This window comes from Chlorocebus sabaeus, chromosome 24 (assembly GCF_047675955.1).
Source record: "Chlorocebus sabaeus isolate Y175 chromosome 24, mChlSab1.0.hap1, whole genome shotgun sequence".
In the NCBI taxonomy this organism is placed as follows: Eukaryota; Metazoa; Chordata; class Mammalia; order Primates; family Cercopithecidae; genus Chlorocebus; species Chlorocebus sabaeus.
In genome coordinates, this window is record NC_132927.1 from 80,066,080 (window position 1) to 80,082,231 (window position 16,152).

Genomic DNA, 16,152 nt, shown 5'->3' on the forward strand with positions numbered 1-16,152 from the left:
GCAAGCTCCGCCTCCTGGGTTCACGCCACTCTCCTGCCTCAGCCTCCCGAGTAGCTGGGACTACAGGCACCTGCCACGGCGCCCAGCTAATTTTTTGTGTTATTTAGTAGAGACGGAGTTTCACCGTGTTAGCCAGGATGGTCTCTATCTCCTGACCTTGTGATCTGCTCCCCTCAGCCTCCCAAAGTGCTGGGATTACAGGCATGAGCCACTGCTCCCGGCCCGATGAAGCTAATTTCTTACTGGTCAGGCTGTTACCTGTCTTTCCCATTATGTAGTTTCTGATTTTATTTCTTTGCCTAATCAGCAATATGTGGGGAAACATGGGTCACCGGCCTTTAAAGCTGGGAGGTTTCAAACTGCTCCCAGGGATCCTGCCCTGGAGCCGATTGTGGTGGTGAGGCATCTAGCCCCTCCACTTCTCTGGGGATCAGAGATGCACCATTTTCATCTGTTGCTGCATATTTGGTTCCCAAATAAGATTTTATTTTGAGTCAGGGTTTTCCCTGCTCTCCTAGACCTCCCTCAGAGCACAGGAGAAGGATCTGAGGCATGGAAATGCAGCCATGCCCATTTCGTCAAACTCTGGTCTGCACTGAAGTATTTGTGTTCTAGTCTATCTAGCTTTTCATTACTCCTGTTCAACTGATGGATGCCAGATTGTGGGTGATCCTACATTTGATGTTAAAAACTGATCATCTTTTCTAAGATTCTTAATTAAAATGTATTTAATATTAAAGATTTTCAGGACAGGATGTGTATAGTACTTGTAAGATGAAGTGTTGTCCTGGATCTGTTTTATAGGAGGACAAAGACACTGATTCTACCAAAGAGCCTCTGGATGACCTTTTCCCCAATGATGAAGACGACCCAGGGCAAGGAAGTGAGTGATGGGTGATGTGGGAATGTTACCGAGTGCAGGAGAGAGGTGTTTTCCCCCTAGAACACGGTCATAGCAATCAACAATCAGTGGCAGCCTTAGTGCATGCGGCCTGCCTGGAGGAAGCACCAGCAGAGTAGGGTTGCCTTTGGTTTTCCAAAATAATTTGTGCTGTATGTTGGAATACAGGAATATGTTAGAGTAGACCCTAGGATACAGCAGCAGGCATGAGCAGTTCAGGTGTGATCTGCAGGTTCTTATGGGGTAGATAGGTCAGAATTACTTATTCTGCTTGTTTCATGGCGCCAAGAAGAGTCTCATGGCACTGAGGGGCCATGGTGCCATCCCTGACCCTATAGTCACTACTCTTAATCCTGGCTGCCCAGACAGTACTAGGAAAAGATTTAAGTAGCACTAGGGGCCAAGTACTAACTTGAACCAAAGCTAGTAAAGACAATTTTAAAGAAACTGACTCATCTGGATAATTGTCTTTAAAAACTCGTCTGAAGTGAACTTTCTCCGTGCAGTCCAGCAGCAGCACAGCAGCGCCGCCGCGGCTGCCCAGCAGGGCGGCTACGAGATCCCTGCGCGGCTGCGGACACTCCACAACCTGGTGATCCAGTACGCCTCGCAGGGACGCTACGAGGTAGCCGTGCCCCTCTGCAAGCAGGCCCTGGAGGACCTGGAGAAGACTTCAGGACATGACCACCCGGACGTGGCCACCATGCTCAACATCCTGGCCTTGGTGTACAGGCTAGTCACTTTTGTTTCCCTACTGAATTTTACCTAGAGACACTGTTTTTAACCATCTTGCCCCTTAAAATATATTTTTATGTATCTATATAAACTACTTTTCAACCATATCCACTTCTCTTTAAATAGGGGTTAAATTAAAAATATTTAGCAAGCTCTGTGGAAGGGTGTCACCAAATCAGAACAAGATGCTGCCCGTGACCACTCAGTTCAGCTTGTTTAGAATAGCCCACGGTGTATCCCTCACACCAGCCAAACGCTGTTTTGACCTTTTCCACAAGACCCTGTGCAGGCAGCTTCTTTCGTCTAAATGGCCTTCCCACTTGGCCTAGCAGTGTCATTCCTGCCCTCCGAGGCCTGGAACGCTGTACCTCCTTTTGGAATCCAGGATTCAACTTGCCCTTTGCCTCTTGTGTGCTCCTCTAACTCTTTCACCCCTGCTGAAGGATGCCCCAGGGTAGTGGTGGGCTCTGAGTTGTGTGGTAGGAGAGTTCCTTTGGCTCAGTGCCTAGGATCCAGCTGGGGGCTGGAGCTGGAGGCAGGGTGTCCTCTTGGGACAGGATTGAGGTTGTGGGGGTGGAACGAGGGGAGCCTGAGGAAGAAGGAGGATGTGTGGAAGGAGAGGAGAGTGCAGGGCGTAATGACACTTGAAGAGAAATTCGGTGATACAGCTACCCACACGCGTAAGTAATTTCTTTAAAAATAAGTTTTGAAAGTTGGTAAAATAAAGAAAAACACACAAATAAGCAAGTAAGCCCCCTGTTACAACAACACTATTTAAAACGAGTCCATGCCCTTTGGCTCTGTAGTTTGTCAGCAGCTTGGTCTGCCCCGTGACTATGCATTAGGGTTTCGTGGACATTCTAGACATTTTTTGACTGTTTTCCTGTTGGTGAATGTTGAGATTGTTTGCATATTTTCTTTTTCCTTTTTTTTTTTTTTTTTTTGAGACAGAGTCTGGCTCTGTCACCCAGGCTGGAGTGTAGTGACGTGATCTCAGCTCACTGCAACCTGTGCTTCCTGAGTTCAGGTGATTCTCCTGCTTCAGCCTCCTGAGTAGCTGGAATTACAGGCACGTGCCACCATGACTGGCTAACTTTTGTATTTTTAGTAGAGACAGGGTTTCACCATGTTGGCCAGGCTGGTCTCAAACTCCTGACCTCAACTGATCCTCCTGCCTCGGCCTCCCAAAGTGCTGGGATTACAGGCATGAGCCACTGTGCCTGGCCAATTGTTTGCATATTTCACTGTAGGTATTTCTTAGTCAGAGATATTTGCATTTAGCTCTTAATAGATTGAGACAGTTCATTCCAACAAAATTTGTGTTTTGAGACAGGGTCAAAAAGTGATGTGATCATGGGTCTTTGCAACCTCCGACTCCTGGCCTCAAGCAATCCTCCTGCCTCAGCCTCCTGAGTAGCTGGGACTGCAGGCATGCACCACTACGCCCAGCTAAATTGTATATATTTTGTAGAGATGGCATTTTGCCATGTTGCCCAGGCTGGTCTCGAGCTCCTGGGCTTAAGTGATCTGATAAGCTTGGTACCCCCATAGTGCTAGGGTTACAGGTGGGAACCACTGCACTTGGCCAGCGTTTTTGTTTTTTGTTTTTTAAAAAAACTTACATGCCCATTAAAACATATGGAAGTTTCTGGACAGTACTGGATGTTATTAATATAAATGAGTTTAGTAAGCATAACTAGGTTTTTGTTGTGCACAGCGTGCATGGGCACACACATCACTGCTGGGTGCTGGGGTGCCATGGCCTCCGTCAGTCTCGTGGTTCCCTGGCATTATAGTGTGAGAGCCGACCCATGTGCGTAGATGTTTGGGAAAAACAGTAGCTGCATCTGTGTTCATATTCAGTGTTCTACTCTTTAGCTTGTTATTCCATCATTCTTGTATTGAGGACATGTAATTTTAAGCTTTTTTTTTTTTTTTTTGCCTTTCATATTTTACTGATCTTTATAAGTTTTGTTCAAGAGTTTGGATTTATTTATTTATTTATTTATTTATTGTAGAGATGGTGTCCCACCATGTTGCCCAGGCTGGTCTCAAACTCGTGGGCTCCAAAGGATCCTCCGCCATGGCTTCCCAAAGTGCTGGGATTATAGGTGTGAGCTACGAGTTACCACGCCTGGCCTGGATTTCTTTCTTTCTTTCTTTCTTTCTTTCTTTCTTTCTTTCTTTCTTTCTTTCTTCCTTTCTTCCTTTCTTCCTTTCTTCCTTTCTTTCCTTTCTTTCCTTTCTTTCCTTTCTTTCCTTTCTTTCCTTTCTTTCCTTTCTTTCCTTTCTTTCCTTTCCTTCCTTCCTTTCCTTCCTTCCTTTCCTTCCTTCCTTTCCTTCCTTCCTTTCCTTCCTTCCTTTCCTTCCTTCCTTTCCTTCCTTTCCTTCCTTTCCTTCCCTTCCTTTCCTTCCCTTCCTTTCCTTTCCTTCCTTTCCTTTCCTTCCTTTCCTTTCTTTCCTTCCTTTCTTTCCTTCCTTTCTTCCTTTCTTTCCTTCCTTTCTTTCCTTCCTTTCTTTCCTTCCTTTCTTTCCTTTCTGTCTTTCTTTCTTTCTTTCTTTCTTTCTTTCTTTCTTTCTCTTTCTTTCTTTCTTTCTTTCTTTCTTTCTTTCTTTCTTTCTTTCTTTCTTTCTTTCTTTCTTTCTTTCTTTCTTTCTTTCTCTTTCTTTCTGTCTTTCTTTCTGTCTTTCTTTCTGTCTTTCTTTCTGTCTTTCTGTCTTTCTGTCTTTCTTTCTGTCTTTCTTTCTGTCTTTCTGTCTTTCTTTCTTTCTGTCTTTCTTTCTTTCTTTCTTTCTTTGTCTGTCTTTTTTTTTTTTTGAGATGGAGTTTTGCTCTTGTCGCCCAGGCTGTAGTGCAATGGAGTGATCTCAGCTCACTACAACGTCAGCCTCTTGAGTTCAAGCAGTTCTCCTGCCTCAGCCTCCCGAATAGCTGGGAGTACAGGCGCCTGCCACCAAGCCCCGCTAATTTCTTGTATTTTTTGGTAGAGACAGTGTTTCGTCGTGTTGGCCAGGCTGGTCTCAAAACTCCTGACCTCAGGTGATCCATCCTCCTCGGCCTTCCAAAGTGCTAGGATTACAGGTGTGAGCCACTGTGCCCAGCCATGTATTTCTTTTTTTAGGATAAATTCCTAAGATGGGTTAGAGTATAAACATTTTATAGTCCTTGGTAACCTGCTGCCAAACTGCCACTCAGAAAGGCTGTGCCTGCCCATGCTCCTGCTGCACGGGTACCACCCTGGAGGTGGGGGGGCTCTGTTCTGTTGGTGGAGATAGAGTATGCATTGTGTTTTCATTTGTATTTCTCTGATTATGTATTTTTAATCATTTGCATCCTTCTGTGAATTTCCTGTTACCTTGCACATTTTTCTGTTAGGATTTTAATGCATTAGGATTCTATTTTTGTTTTCTTTTGAATTTGAGTTCTTGGTGGGCTTCTTAAGCCCCCTTGATTTAACAAATCGCAGTGTGCTGGTCCCACTCCCAGAGTTCCTGGATCAGCAGGGCTAGGGTAGTTCTGGGTTTCTAATAAGTTCCAGTTGAGGCTGACTGCTGTTGGTTTGGGACCGCACCTGAGAACCACTGCTAATTAATAGTCCCAGACATTTTATAATATGTCATTGTTTACAGAAGTGCTTAGTATACCTCATCTCATTTAATTCTTTTTTTTTTTTTTTTTGAGATAAGGTCTCGCTCTTGTCCCCCTGACTGGAGTGCAGTGACGCAATCTCGGCTCACTGCAATCTCCGCCTCCCAGGTTCAAGCAGTTCTCCTGCCTCAGCCTCCCAAGTAGCTGGGATTACAGGCGACTGCCACCACACCCAGCTAATTTATTCTGTTTTTACTAGAGACAGAGTTTCGCCATGTTGGCCAGGCTGTTCTCAAACTCCTGACCTCAGGTGATCCATCCACCTTGGCCTCCCAAAGTGCTGGGATTACAGGCGTGAACCACCATGCCTAGACATTTTTTTTTTTTTTTTTTTTTTGAGACAGAGTCTTGCTCTGTCACCCAGGCTGGAGTGCAATGGCACCATCTTGGCTCATTGCAACCTCTGCCTCCCGGGTTCAAGTGATTCTCCTGCCGTGGCCTCCCGAGTAGCTGGGATTACAGGTGCCCACCACCACGCCCGGCTAATTTTTTTTATTTTTAGTAGAGACAGAGTTTTATCATCTTGGTCAGGCTGGTCTCAAACTGCTGACCTCAGGTGATCCACCCGCCTCGGCCTCCCAAAGTGCTGGGATTGCAGGTGTGAGCCACTGCGCCCAGCCTTGGTAGCTTATTTTTAAATTGCATTTGCTACAATTCTCCTGCCTCAGCCTCCCGAGTAGCTGGGACTACAGGTGCATGCCGCCACGCCTGGCTAATTTTTTGTATTTTAGTAGAGATGGAATTTCACTGTGTTGCCCAGGCTTGTTTCGAACTCCTGAGCTCAGGCAGTCTGCCCGCCTCAGCCTCCCAAAGTGCTAGGATTGCAGGCGTGAGCCACCGCACCTGGCCACTACTTTTTGGAACTCTATTTTGTACTTGCCGACTTTCACAAAACGTTTGAGGCGGCTTACAATAGAATGTAATAGGATGAAGAAGAAACAACAGTATATTAATACGTGGCCAGAATTAGTGTGCTTCAGAGGTTCTAGAAGCCTTGTTAGTCTTTCTCACGTTCTGCAGGGCAAAGCCTTGCCAGGCAGTTACTACTACTCAATTGAGAAAGATGTGTACTAAGTCTCAAAAGCAAAAACTTGTTTTCAGTCATATCAGTAGTGAGTAGCATGCTTAAACTGAGAGTTCCTGGTTCTGGGGTGTTGCTGTTTTACTCCAATCAAGAAAGATTCTTCATTCCTCTATACTGAAAAAAATGGAGGCAGATTGGGTACCAAATTCAGACATGGCAATATATTTACTTTTGTTTGCTGTTTTTTAAAAGGCTTTTTCAGTATACATGTAGCATATCATCTTATAGCAAGACTGTGCAATAGATCACATACTTGCTTTGTAGATGGGAAGGCTGGGACTGCGTGAGGTCACTTAATGTACCCAAAGCCGTGTAGCCATTAACTGGCAGAGCCCAAGCTCAGACACTAGAATTAATTCTGTCTGATACCAAATGCAAACTCGGTCCATTATTCCAGATTGTTGCACTTACTCTGTGCTGGCCAACTGGCATAGGCATGACAACACTGTAGTGTGGGGCATTATCTTCCCAGTGGCCTAGATGGGAAGGTCAAGTTCGGAAGCTAGTTGGGTCTGATTCCAGAGTTCACCTTGCCAGTCTGTTTATTGATGGATTTCCTTCCAGTGTTTTTTCCCCCACCCATAAGCTTGTGGTTTTTCTTTCATTCTTTTTTTTTTTTTTGAGACAGAGTCTCGCTCTGTTGCCCAGGCTGGAGTGCAGTGGCGTGATCTCGGCTCACTGCAAGCTCCGCCTCCCGGGTTCATGCCATTCTCCTGCCTCAGCCTCCCGAGTAGCTGGTACTACAGGCGCCCGCCCCCACACCTGGCTAATTTTTTGTATTCTTAGTAGAGACGGGGTTTTACCATGTTGGCCAGGCTGGTCTTGGTCTCCTGACCTCATGATCTGCCCGCCTCAACCTCCCAAAGTGTTGGGATTACAGGCGTGAGCCACCGTGCCTGGCCTCTTAAATAGTTTAAGCTTAACTTTTTTTTTCTGTAGTTGAAAATTACATTTAAAAAAGCTGTAATGAGGCCGGGCGCGGTGACTCACACCTGTAATCCCAGCACTTTGGGAGGCCGAGGCGAGTGGATCACAAAGTCAGGAGTTTGAAACCAGCCTGGCCAACATGGTGAAACCTCGTCTCTACTAAAAATACAAAAATTAGTTAGGCGTGGTGGCAGATGCCTGTAATCCCAGCTACTCGGGAGGCTGAGGCAGAGAATTGCTTGAACCCAGGAGGCGGAGATTGCAGTGAGCCAAGATGATGCCACTGCACTCCAGCCTGTGCAACAGAGTGAGACTCCATCTCAGGAAAAAAAAAAAAAAAAAGCTGTAGTGATCTACATCTGAAACACTTATCTGAAACACTTAATGTGTGGTTTTCCATTTAGGGATCAGAATAAATACAAAGATGCAGCTAACCTACTGAATGATGCCTTGGCTATTCGTGAGAAAACTTTGGGCAAAGATCATCCTGCGGTTTGTATATCAAGTTCTTTCATTCTTTTTATATTTTATTTTCACCATGTATTTCTTTTATCCAACTCATTTTACCATTAAACTCAACAGGGAAAGTTTAAGCACTGCCTTTTCGCTAGATGGTGCAGGTAGGAGGTTCTCACTCACTCAGTGCTAGTGATAGGCCAGAGCACATCTAATTTGTTTATGACCCCTGCTCACACGGATCACCAACTATTTTTTGATTGTAAATCAAATTGCATGTCCTCCTAGAAATTTTTTCCTGAATAATTACATTGTCTTCATTAAAATCTGGTCAGATTTGCATATGAATCTGTTTTGGTTGGCTTTGTGGCTTCCAGGGAAATTTTTTAAAAGTCGGTATTATGTTTTTGACGTTGATGTGTTTAGTTTTAGTATTCTGCAGTATTACTTTGTATAATCTATACTCTAGTGAATTGCGCGTTTCCTTTTAACTGAAGTCATAGTGTTCTATCTAAGAATGCTTTACTGTATAGATTGAGTATAAATGAATATGTGGTGTATAAATGTACTGCATTTAGTTATCTTTTATCATTCTTAGTGGTTCTTTCTGTGTTGACAGGTGGCAGCGACTTTGAATAACCTTGCAGTCCTTTATGGTAAAAGAGGGAAGTACAAAGAAGCAGAGCCGTTGTGCAAAAGAGCTCTGGAAATCCGAGAAAAGGTACAAAAGAAGGGGGCAGTCGTCGTCTTTGAGATTTTTGTTGTGTGTGTGTGTGTGTGTGTGTGTGTTTGTTTTATTTATTTTTTGAGATGAGTCTCGTTCTGTCACCGGGCTGGTGTGCGGTGGCGCGATCTTGGCTCACTGCAACCTCCACCTCCATGGTTCAAGTGGTTCTCCTGCCTCAGTCTTCCAAGTAGCTGGGACTACAGGCATGCAGCACCACGCCCAGCTAATTTTTGTATTTGTAGTAGAGATGGGGTTTCACCATGTTGGCCAGGATGTTCTCGATCTCTTGACCTCCTGATCTGCCCACCTCGGCCTCCCAAAGTGCTAGGATTACAGGCATGAGCCACCATGCCTAGCCCTGTTTTTTGTGTTTTTAAAAATTTTTCAGTTTTAGGTTTTGAGAAATAACCACTGTGATGTGTTTTTAACTGACTATTAGCTGGAAACAACTCATTTAATTAGCGAATAGCCCACAAAAAGCCAGATTGGCCCATACAAATCAGCGTGGCTCATGCCTGTAATCCCAGCACTTTGGGAGGCCAAAGTGGGGGGATCACTTGAGCCTAGAAAGTTCAAGATCAGCTTGGGTAACAGTGAGACCTCGTCTCTAAAGAAAAAAAAAAAAAGGTCCAGTTATGAAACTTGTGCATTTAGAAAGGTGCAGTCCTGAGTCTGGTGCCGTCCAAGGTGGCCTAGAAGTGACTCTGATTGAAGAAGACATGTCTAAGGACTAGAGATGGAAAGCCTGGGAGCATTGCATTTGACAGTGGAACATGTGCTTGTCATTAAGAAAACCATGATAGTTTAAAGATAAATTTACCGCCGGGCGCGGTGGCTTACGCCTGTAATCCCAGCACCTTGGGAGGCCAAGGCGGGCGGATCACAAGGTCAGGAGATCGAGACCACGGTGAAACCCCGTCTCTACTAAAAATACAAAAAATTAGCTAGGCGCTGTGGCGGGCGCCTGTAGTCCCAGCTAGTCAGGAGGCTGAGGCAGGAGAATGGCGTGAACCTGGGAGGTGGAGCTTGCAGTGAGCCGAGATCGCGCCACTGCACTCTAGTCTGGGGGACAGAGCAAGACTCCGTCTCAAAAAAAAAAAAAAAAAAAAAAGATACATTTACCAAATACGCTTTATGAAGCTGAAAAATGAAATAATTATTATTATAACTAAAGATTAACTCAGAGCTATAGGTTGAGTCGATGTCATGTATATTTAATACCAGCTGCTACAGTTTATGGTAATTAGGTATTGAAAAAATATAACGTAACTTGTTCATTTCAGCAGTGGTCTGTATGACAGTCTCTTCAGATGTTACAGAGATTGAGGTATCAGGTCTGTCTGATGAGTAACCACAAATTGTTTTTTTGTTTTCTCTGAGACGGAGTCTTGCTCTGTCGCCCAGGCTGGAATATAGGGGCACAATCTCGGCTCACTGCAGCCTCCGCCGCCCGGATTCCGGGGATTCTCCTGCCTCAGCCTCCTGGGTAGCTGGGATTACAGGCATGTGCCACCACGCCTGGCTAATTTTTGTATTTTTTAGTAGAGATGGGCTTTCACCATGTTGGCCAGGCTGATCTCGAACTCCTGACCTCAGGTGATCCATCTGCCTCAGCCTCCCACAGTGCTGGGATTTATAGGCATGAGCCACTGCGCCCAGCCACACAAATGGTATTTTAACTTGGTATTTTTAGTGATTATTTATCAGTGATTCTTATCAGTTAATTTTGAGCCACATGGCAAGGAATTGGGGGAGAAAGAATGAAAAGGGGCTCCTTATCGGATTATACAGGTAACATTATATTAAGCCGTCAATCTGCATGTTTCTGAAATAGAATGGTCGAATTTGGGGTGGGCTGGAGTTAAAGTCAGGGACAGCACAAAAGTACTAAATGAAGAATTAGGAACCATATAAGATGACCTGCCAAATTCATTCATATATTTACCCTTTCATTCATTTCGAGCCCCCTGCTTAGAGTTGGTGATTTACAGATCAGAGATGTAGTCCCTCCCACTAGGACACAGTCCACTGGACAGACTGAGGACCGCAGAGGGCACAGCAGCGTCTAGAATAGAGAGCTCTGGGAAGACATGGAGTGCGGGTTCCTGCGGGCCACAGCCAGGGGATGTTGGGGATGGTTTCTCAGGGAAGGTTGGTGTTGGAACTGCATCTTGAATAATTGAGTTAAAAATGTCCTAGGCAGGGAGAGGTAGGGAATGCAGAAAGGAGTAGAGAGGCAGCTTACCTCCCTGCGGACCACATGTGTAAAGGCACAAAGCAGAGAGAACTCATCACTTGTTCAAGGTACTGAAGGAGGAGGTTAGTGTTCATTCATCCATCTGTGTGCCAGGCCCCTTTTTAGATGCAGGGATTACACTGGTGAAGAAAAGTGACAAAGAATTTGCACTCTTGGGGCTTACATTGTAATAAAGAATATTCAAGGTAGTTCAGAGTAGTGATTCTTACAAAGAAAGAACAACCAGGTGATGTGCCTGCGAGTTCACTAGGTGAGGTGGGGTGAGGGCTCCCTTAATTTGGTATAGGGAGGTCCCCTTTGAGGGAAACTGAAGAGAGCCCTGAAGGATAAGTCATTGCTAGTGGGGAGGGCTAGGAGAAGAACGTCCTGGGCAACTGGGACAGCTGTGGGCTCCTCCAGAACCTGGCAGTAAAACTCACATAGCCCTTACAAAGCCCATTTTCCTTATCTTCAAAATGTGCCTAATATGCACATTTGTACATAGTACAATAAATGCACATAAAATGTACCTACCATGAAGGATTACTGCAATAATTAATGCAGCTAAAGAAAATGAGCACAGTTCCCTCCCTCCCCTCATAAATAAGAATTTGATAAATTCTGGTTATTTTGTTATTACATGGTGTGAGGAGCCAGTTAAGGATTTAAATGTGAAAGTGTAGCACAGTCATGCTTATGTTGAGGAAGATCATAATGTGACAGTAGGGTGGAGAATGGATTGGATGGGAGCAGAACAAGTGTCTCTAATACACTGTTTTTTATTCCCAGGTTTTGGGGAAGGATCACCCCGATGTTGCCAAGCAGTTGAATAACTTGGCCTTACTGTGCCAGAACCAGGGCAAGTATGAAGAAGTAGAATATTATTATCAAAGAGCCCTCGAGATCTACCAGACAAAACTGGGACCTGATGACCCCAACGTGGCTAAGACAAAAAATAACCTGGTGTGTTGACTGGCATAGCATTAGGGAGGTGGCCAGGAGTGCTTTCTTCCCAAGCCCAAATACTTCTTTAGCTATAGATTAAAATTATGCTTTATTTACATCTGAAAGATATGAAATATTTTATTTTATTTTAAGGCATCCTGCTATCTGAAACAAGGAAAGTTCAAGCAAGCAGAAACACTGTACAAAGAGATTCTCACTCGTGCACATGAAAGGGAGTTTGGTTCTGTAGATGGTAAGAAATATACTCCCATCTCAAATGAATTTCATTGTATAATGACTTGACTAATAATATACTAATAGTATTAGTTACTGTTTATTAAGCACTTAACTGTGTACATTATTAAGCTAAATAGTTTAAATGTGTGATTTCACTTGACTTTCACAGCAGTCCTGTGCAGCGGGTCAAACATTACCCCATTTTAAAAGCAAAGATACCACAGGCCACGTGTGGTGGCTCATGCCTGTAATCCCAGCACTTTGGGAGGCCAAGGCAGGCGGATCACGAGGTCAGGAAATCGAGACCATCCTGGCCAACATCTTGAAACCCCGTCTCTACTAAAAATACAAAAAATTAGCTGGGCGTGGTGGTGGGTGCCTGTACTGTAGTCCCAGCTACTCAGGAGGCTGAGGCAGGAGAATGGCATGAACCCGGGAGGCGGAGCTTGCAGTGAGCCAAGATCGCACCACTGCACTCCAGCCTGGGCAACAGAGCGAGACTCCGTCTCAAAAAAAGCAGCAGCAGCAAGGACGCCACAGACTAAGTGACTTGCGTGAGGTCCTGTAACTGAGAAGCAGTTAGACTGGGATTGCAGTGCCCAGAGCCCATAACATGTCCTCATTGCAGAGACCTACACAGTTCACACAGAAATGGAGACAGGAGCATCACCCACATCCATCTTCATGTCCTCGTTGCAGAGACCTACACAGTTCACACAGAAATGGAAAGAGGAGAATCACCCAAATCCATCTTTTCACATTTTTAATGTCTTTCCTTCCTTCTGTGCCTTTGGTTTACAGATTTCAAACCATACCGTCCATATCATCATGTATACTGCTTATTTTCTTTGCATTTTTAGTGTGAGTACCTTTCAGTCATAAAAATATTTTCATAAACATGATTTTTAAGATGGCTTTTTCCTCCATGGCATGGGTCTGTTGGTTGTCTAGAAACTTGGGTGAGTGTTCCGAGAAGATGACTTAAAATGATTATTGATTTGTATGCTTTCTTTCTTTCTTTCTTTTTCTTTCTTTTTTTTTTTTTTTTTGAGGCGGAATTTCGCTCTTGTTGCCCAGGCTGGAGTGCAATGGCATGATCTCGGGTGACTGCAACCTCCGCCTCCTGGATTCAAGTGATTCTCCTGCCTCAGCCTCCCGAGTAGCCAGGATTACAGGCGCACATCACCACGCCCGGCTAATTTTTGTATTTTTACAAAATACAAAATTTCAAGTTTCACTATGTTAGGCTGGTCTCGAACTCTTGACCGCAGGTGATCCTCCTGCCTCAGTCCCCCAAAGTGCTGGGATCACAGGTGTGAGCCACTGTGCCCAGCCTTGATTTATATCTTTTCTACTTTTGCTACCAACATCTTACTACTTTTTCTTAGACTATTGTTTAATGCTTTTGTTTAGCGCTCACATTCTGAATACTCCGTTGTGCTACTTGAGCAGCTAACATTTTAGCGGTTACATTTACAGGGTCCTAGCGTTTGTTGGGGTGTCTTGACAGTTGATCACCTGTCTCAGAACATTGATTCTGCACCCTATGTCTTAACCTGTTGCTTGGTGTCCAGCTCTGTCTTCCACAGACTTTTTCCTGCAGTGTGAACTTAATCTGTCCATGCTGTAAGTAGTAGTATCTAACAAAGATCGTATAAAAAAGAAAACAGGCTGGGCGTGGTGGCTCACGCCTGTAATCCTAACACTTAGGGAGGCTGAGGTAGGTGGATCACTTGAAGTCAGGAGTTTGAGACCAGCCTGGCCAACATGGCGAAACCCCATCTCTACTAAAAATACAAAAAAATTAGCTGGGCGTGGTGGCGGGTGCCTGTAATCCCAGCTACTTCAGAGGCTGAGGCAGGAGAGTCGCTTGAACCCAGGAGGTAGAGGTTGCAGTGAGGTGAGAGCATACCACTGCACTCCAGCCTGGGCAACAGAGTGAGACTCCATCTAAAAAAAAAAAAAAAAAAAAAGGCAGCCACTGAGGCTTAATGACTTCTGTTTTACTTAGCAGACTCTGTTATCCTTCATTTATAGTACAAGTTAAGTATCCATTACCCAAAGTGCTCCAAAATTTGAAACTTTTCGAGTGCTGACTTGACACTCAAAGGAAATTCCCCTTAGAGCAGTTCAGATTTTGGAGTTTTGGATTAGGGATGCTCAACCTGTATGCTGTGTTTTCTTCCCTAGATGAAAATAAACCCATCTGGATGCATGCTGAAGAAAGAGAAGAATGCAAAGTAAGAATGTAGTATCTTGAGATTTTCTAAATTGTATATCCCGCATTCAGGATAATTATTCATTTGAAATTATTTGTTGTAATTTAGGGAAAGCAAAAGGATGGGACGTCTTTTGGAGAGTATGGCGGCTGGTACAAAGCCTGCAAAGTTGATAGGTATGTCTGGAATCGCGTTTGGCTGGAAAAACTGAAAAGCAGGGGGAAGGTAATTGTGTTCTACAGGGCAGCTTATAAATGACCGATGTGTAGTGTTCCTTAAGTGCACAGTCCCATGTTTTTCCCAAATTCCAATTTAAAAAACCCCACTAACTTTGTAAATGAGATCATTTACATGTATAAAACCCACCATCATATTAGGCTGGTGCAAAGGTAATTGCCTTACTTTTACATTTAATGGTAGAAACCATACAGTAAATTCATGACAAGCGTGCCAGCGCGCCTGGAAAGGCCAGCCCCTCACACACAGCACTGGAGACACAAATCCACACATGCTTCTTTTCCTCATGGCCCATGGGGCCTTGTCCTCTGCAGAGGGAAGTGTAGGCCCCTCCATGGCCAGCCCTAGAGCCTTGCCTCTTGGGCCTGAGCCCGTGCCGACTGCCGTCTGTGATGGCTGCCGTACCTGGGTCCAGGTGGCCCACCTGTTTTACTGCCTTTCCGCTCTTTTTTTTTTTTTTTTTTTGAGACGGAGTTTCGTTGTTGTCACCCAGGCTGGAGTGCAATGGCGCGATCTTGGCTTACTGCAGCCTCCACCTCCCAGGTTCAAGCGATTCTCCTGCCTCAGCCTCCTGAGTAGCTGGGACTACAGGCGCCCGCCACCATGCCCGGCTAATTTTTGTATTTTTAGTAGGGACAGCGTTTCACCATGTTGGCCAGAGTGGTTTTGAACTCCTGACCTCAGGTGATCTACCCACCTTGGCCTCCCAGAGTGCTGGGATTATAGGCGTGAGCCACCGTGTCTTTCAACTCTTAACTTTCCTCATCCTTTGATACTCAGCCTACCATTCATCTATTTTCAGAAAACTCTCGGAACCCTTTCCAGGGCTCCCATAACACTTACCATAGATTACTTGTTTCAGAGACATAGAAAGTAGCTTATTTCTGTACCCAAAATGCCTATTGTAAGAAAGTGAACAGAAATCTCTCGAAGTACTTATCTATGCTAAAATGAATCTAGATTTATTTGTAATTTTTTTTTAATAAGTCTGCTGTATCAAAAATGCAGAAACATCAAGCCTAATGATACAGTTTGAAAAATAAAAAAGAACACAGAAACACAGCCGTCCTCTCAGCCATCTGCTTATTGCTTCCCTGGTACATGAAGCATTTATCCTCTGCCCTCACACCCCACTGATAGGGAGGGTCTGCTTTGCTCTCTTCTCCCCTGTACTTGAGGGAGACGGGAGCACGTGAGCAGCACCATGCAGAGCACTGTTGTCATTGTTGCCAGCGCAGACCAAGGTGTCTCCAGGGAAAGCATGCTGATCACCACACAGACCTGGCCCAGAAGTTTCTGTTGACACAGTGGCCAGTGGTCTGTGAGAGCCGCCTCAGCCTGGATGGAGTATGGTGTTAGCCTGGCCTGAGGGGGCTGTGTACAGGAAGGGCCAGGGTCATAGGAGGCAGAGCTACTTGAGAAGGAAGAACTCTTCATAATTTTACAGTTTCAAAAAAGTACAAGAGAAAGTTAAAATATAGTCAAGCCAAAACATAAGTCTGTCAGTCCTTTAGATTATGTGCTGTTGATAGTGGTTGTTCACAGCTTATATGTCACAGTTCTATATGTCATGTGCTTTCTTACAGTCCAACTGTTACAACCACTCTAAAAAATCTTGGGGCACTTTACAGACGTCAAGGCAAATTTGAAGCTGCAGAAACATTAGAAGAAGCTGCCATGAGGTCTCGTAAACAGGTCAGTCATACTTCTGTCCTTAACCGGCCCTTGGGAACTTTGAATTTAATGGTTCTCTTTTACATGACTTTTGTTGAAAACTTGATTTAGAAATAGTAAATCTT

General features: G+C 44.6%; 1 protein-coding gene across 18 annotated transcripts in view; it reads left to right on the plus strand.

Moving 5' to 3' along the window:
* KLC1 (kinesin light chain 1) overlaps positions 1-16,152 on the plus strand; it is a 71,124-nt gene that overhangs the window by 31,674 nt on the left and 23,298 nt on the right. For all 18 annotated transcript variants that reach the window (XR_012091097.1, XR_012091099.1, XR_012091096.1 and 15 more), the window contains exons 4-12: positions 805-883; positions 1,408-1,633; positions 7,701-7,788; positions 8,372-8,473; positions 11,505-11,678; positions 11,814-11,913; positions 14,088-14,137; positions 14,225-14,292; positions 15,940-16,048. Coding sequence is in view for 13 of the 18 variants with exons in the window: in XM_037984607.2 (XP_037840535.1) it covers positions 805-883; positions 1,408-1,633; positions 7,701-7,788; positions 8,372-8,473; positions 11,505-11,678; positions 11,814-11,913; positions 14,088-14,137; positions 14,225-14,292; positions 15,940-16,048 (996 nt within the window). In the remaining 5 variants the exon portion in view is untranslated. The remainder of the gene's footprint in view (positions 1-804; positions 884-1,407; positions 1,634-7,700; positions 7,789-8,371; positions 8,474-11,504; positions 11,679-11,813; positions 11,914-14,087; positions 14,138-14,224; positions 14,293-15,939; positions 16,049-16,152) is intronic.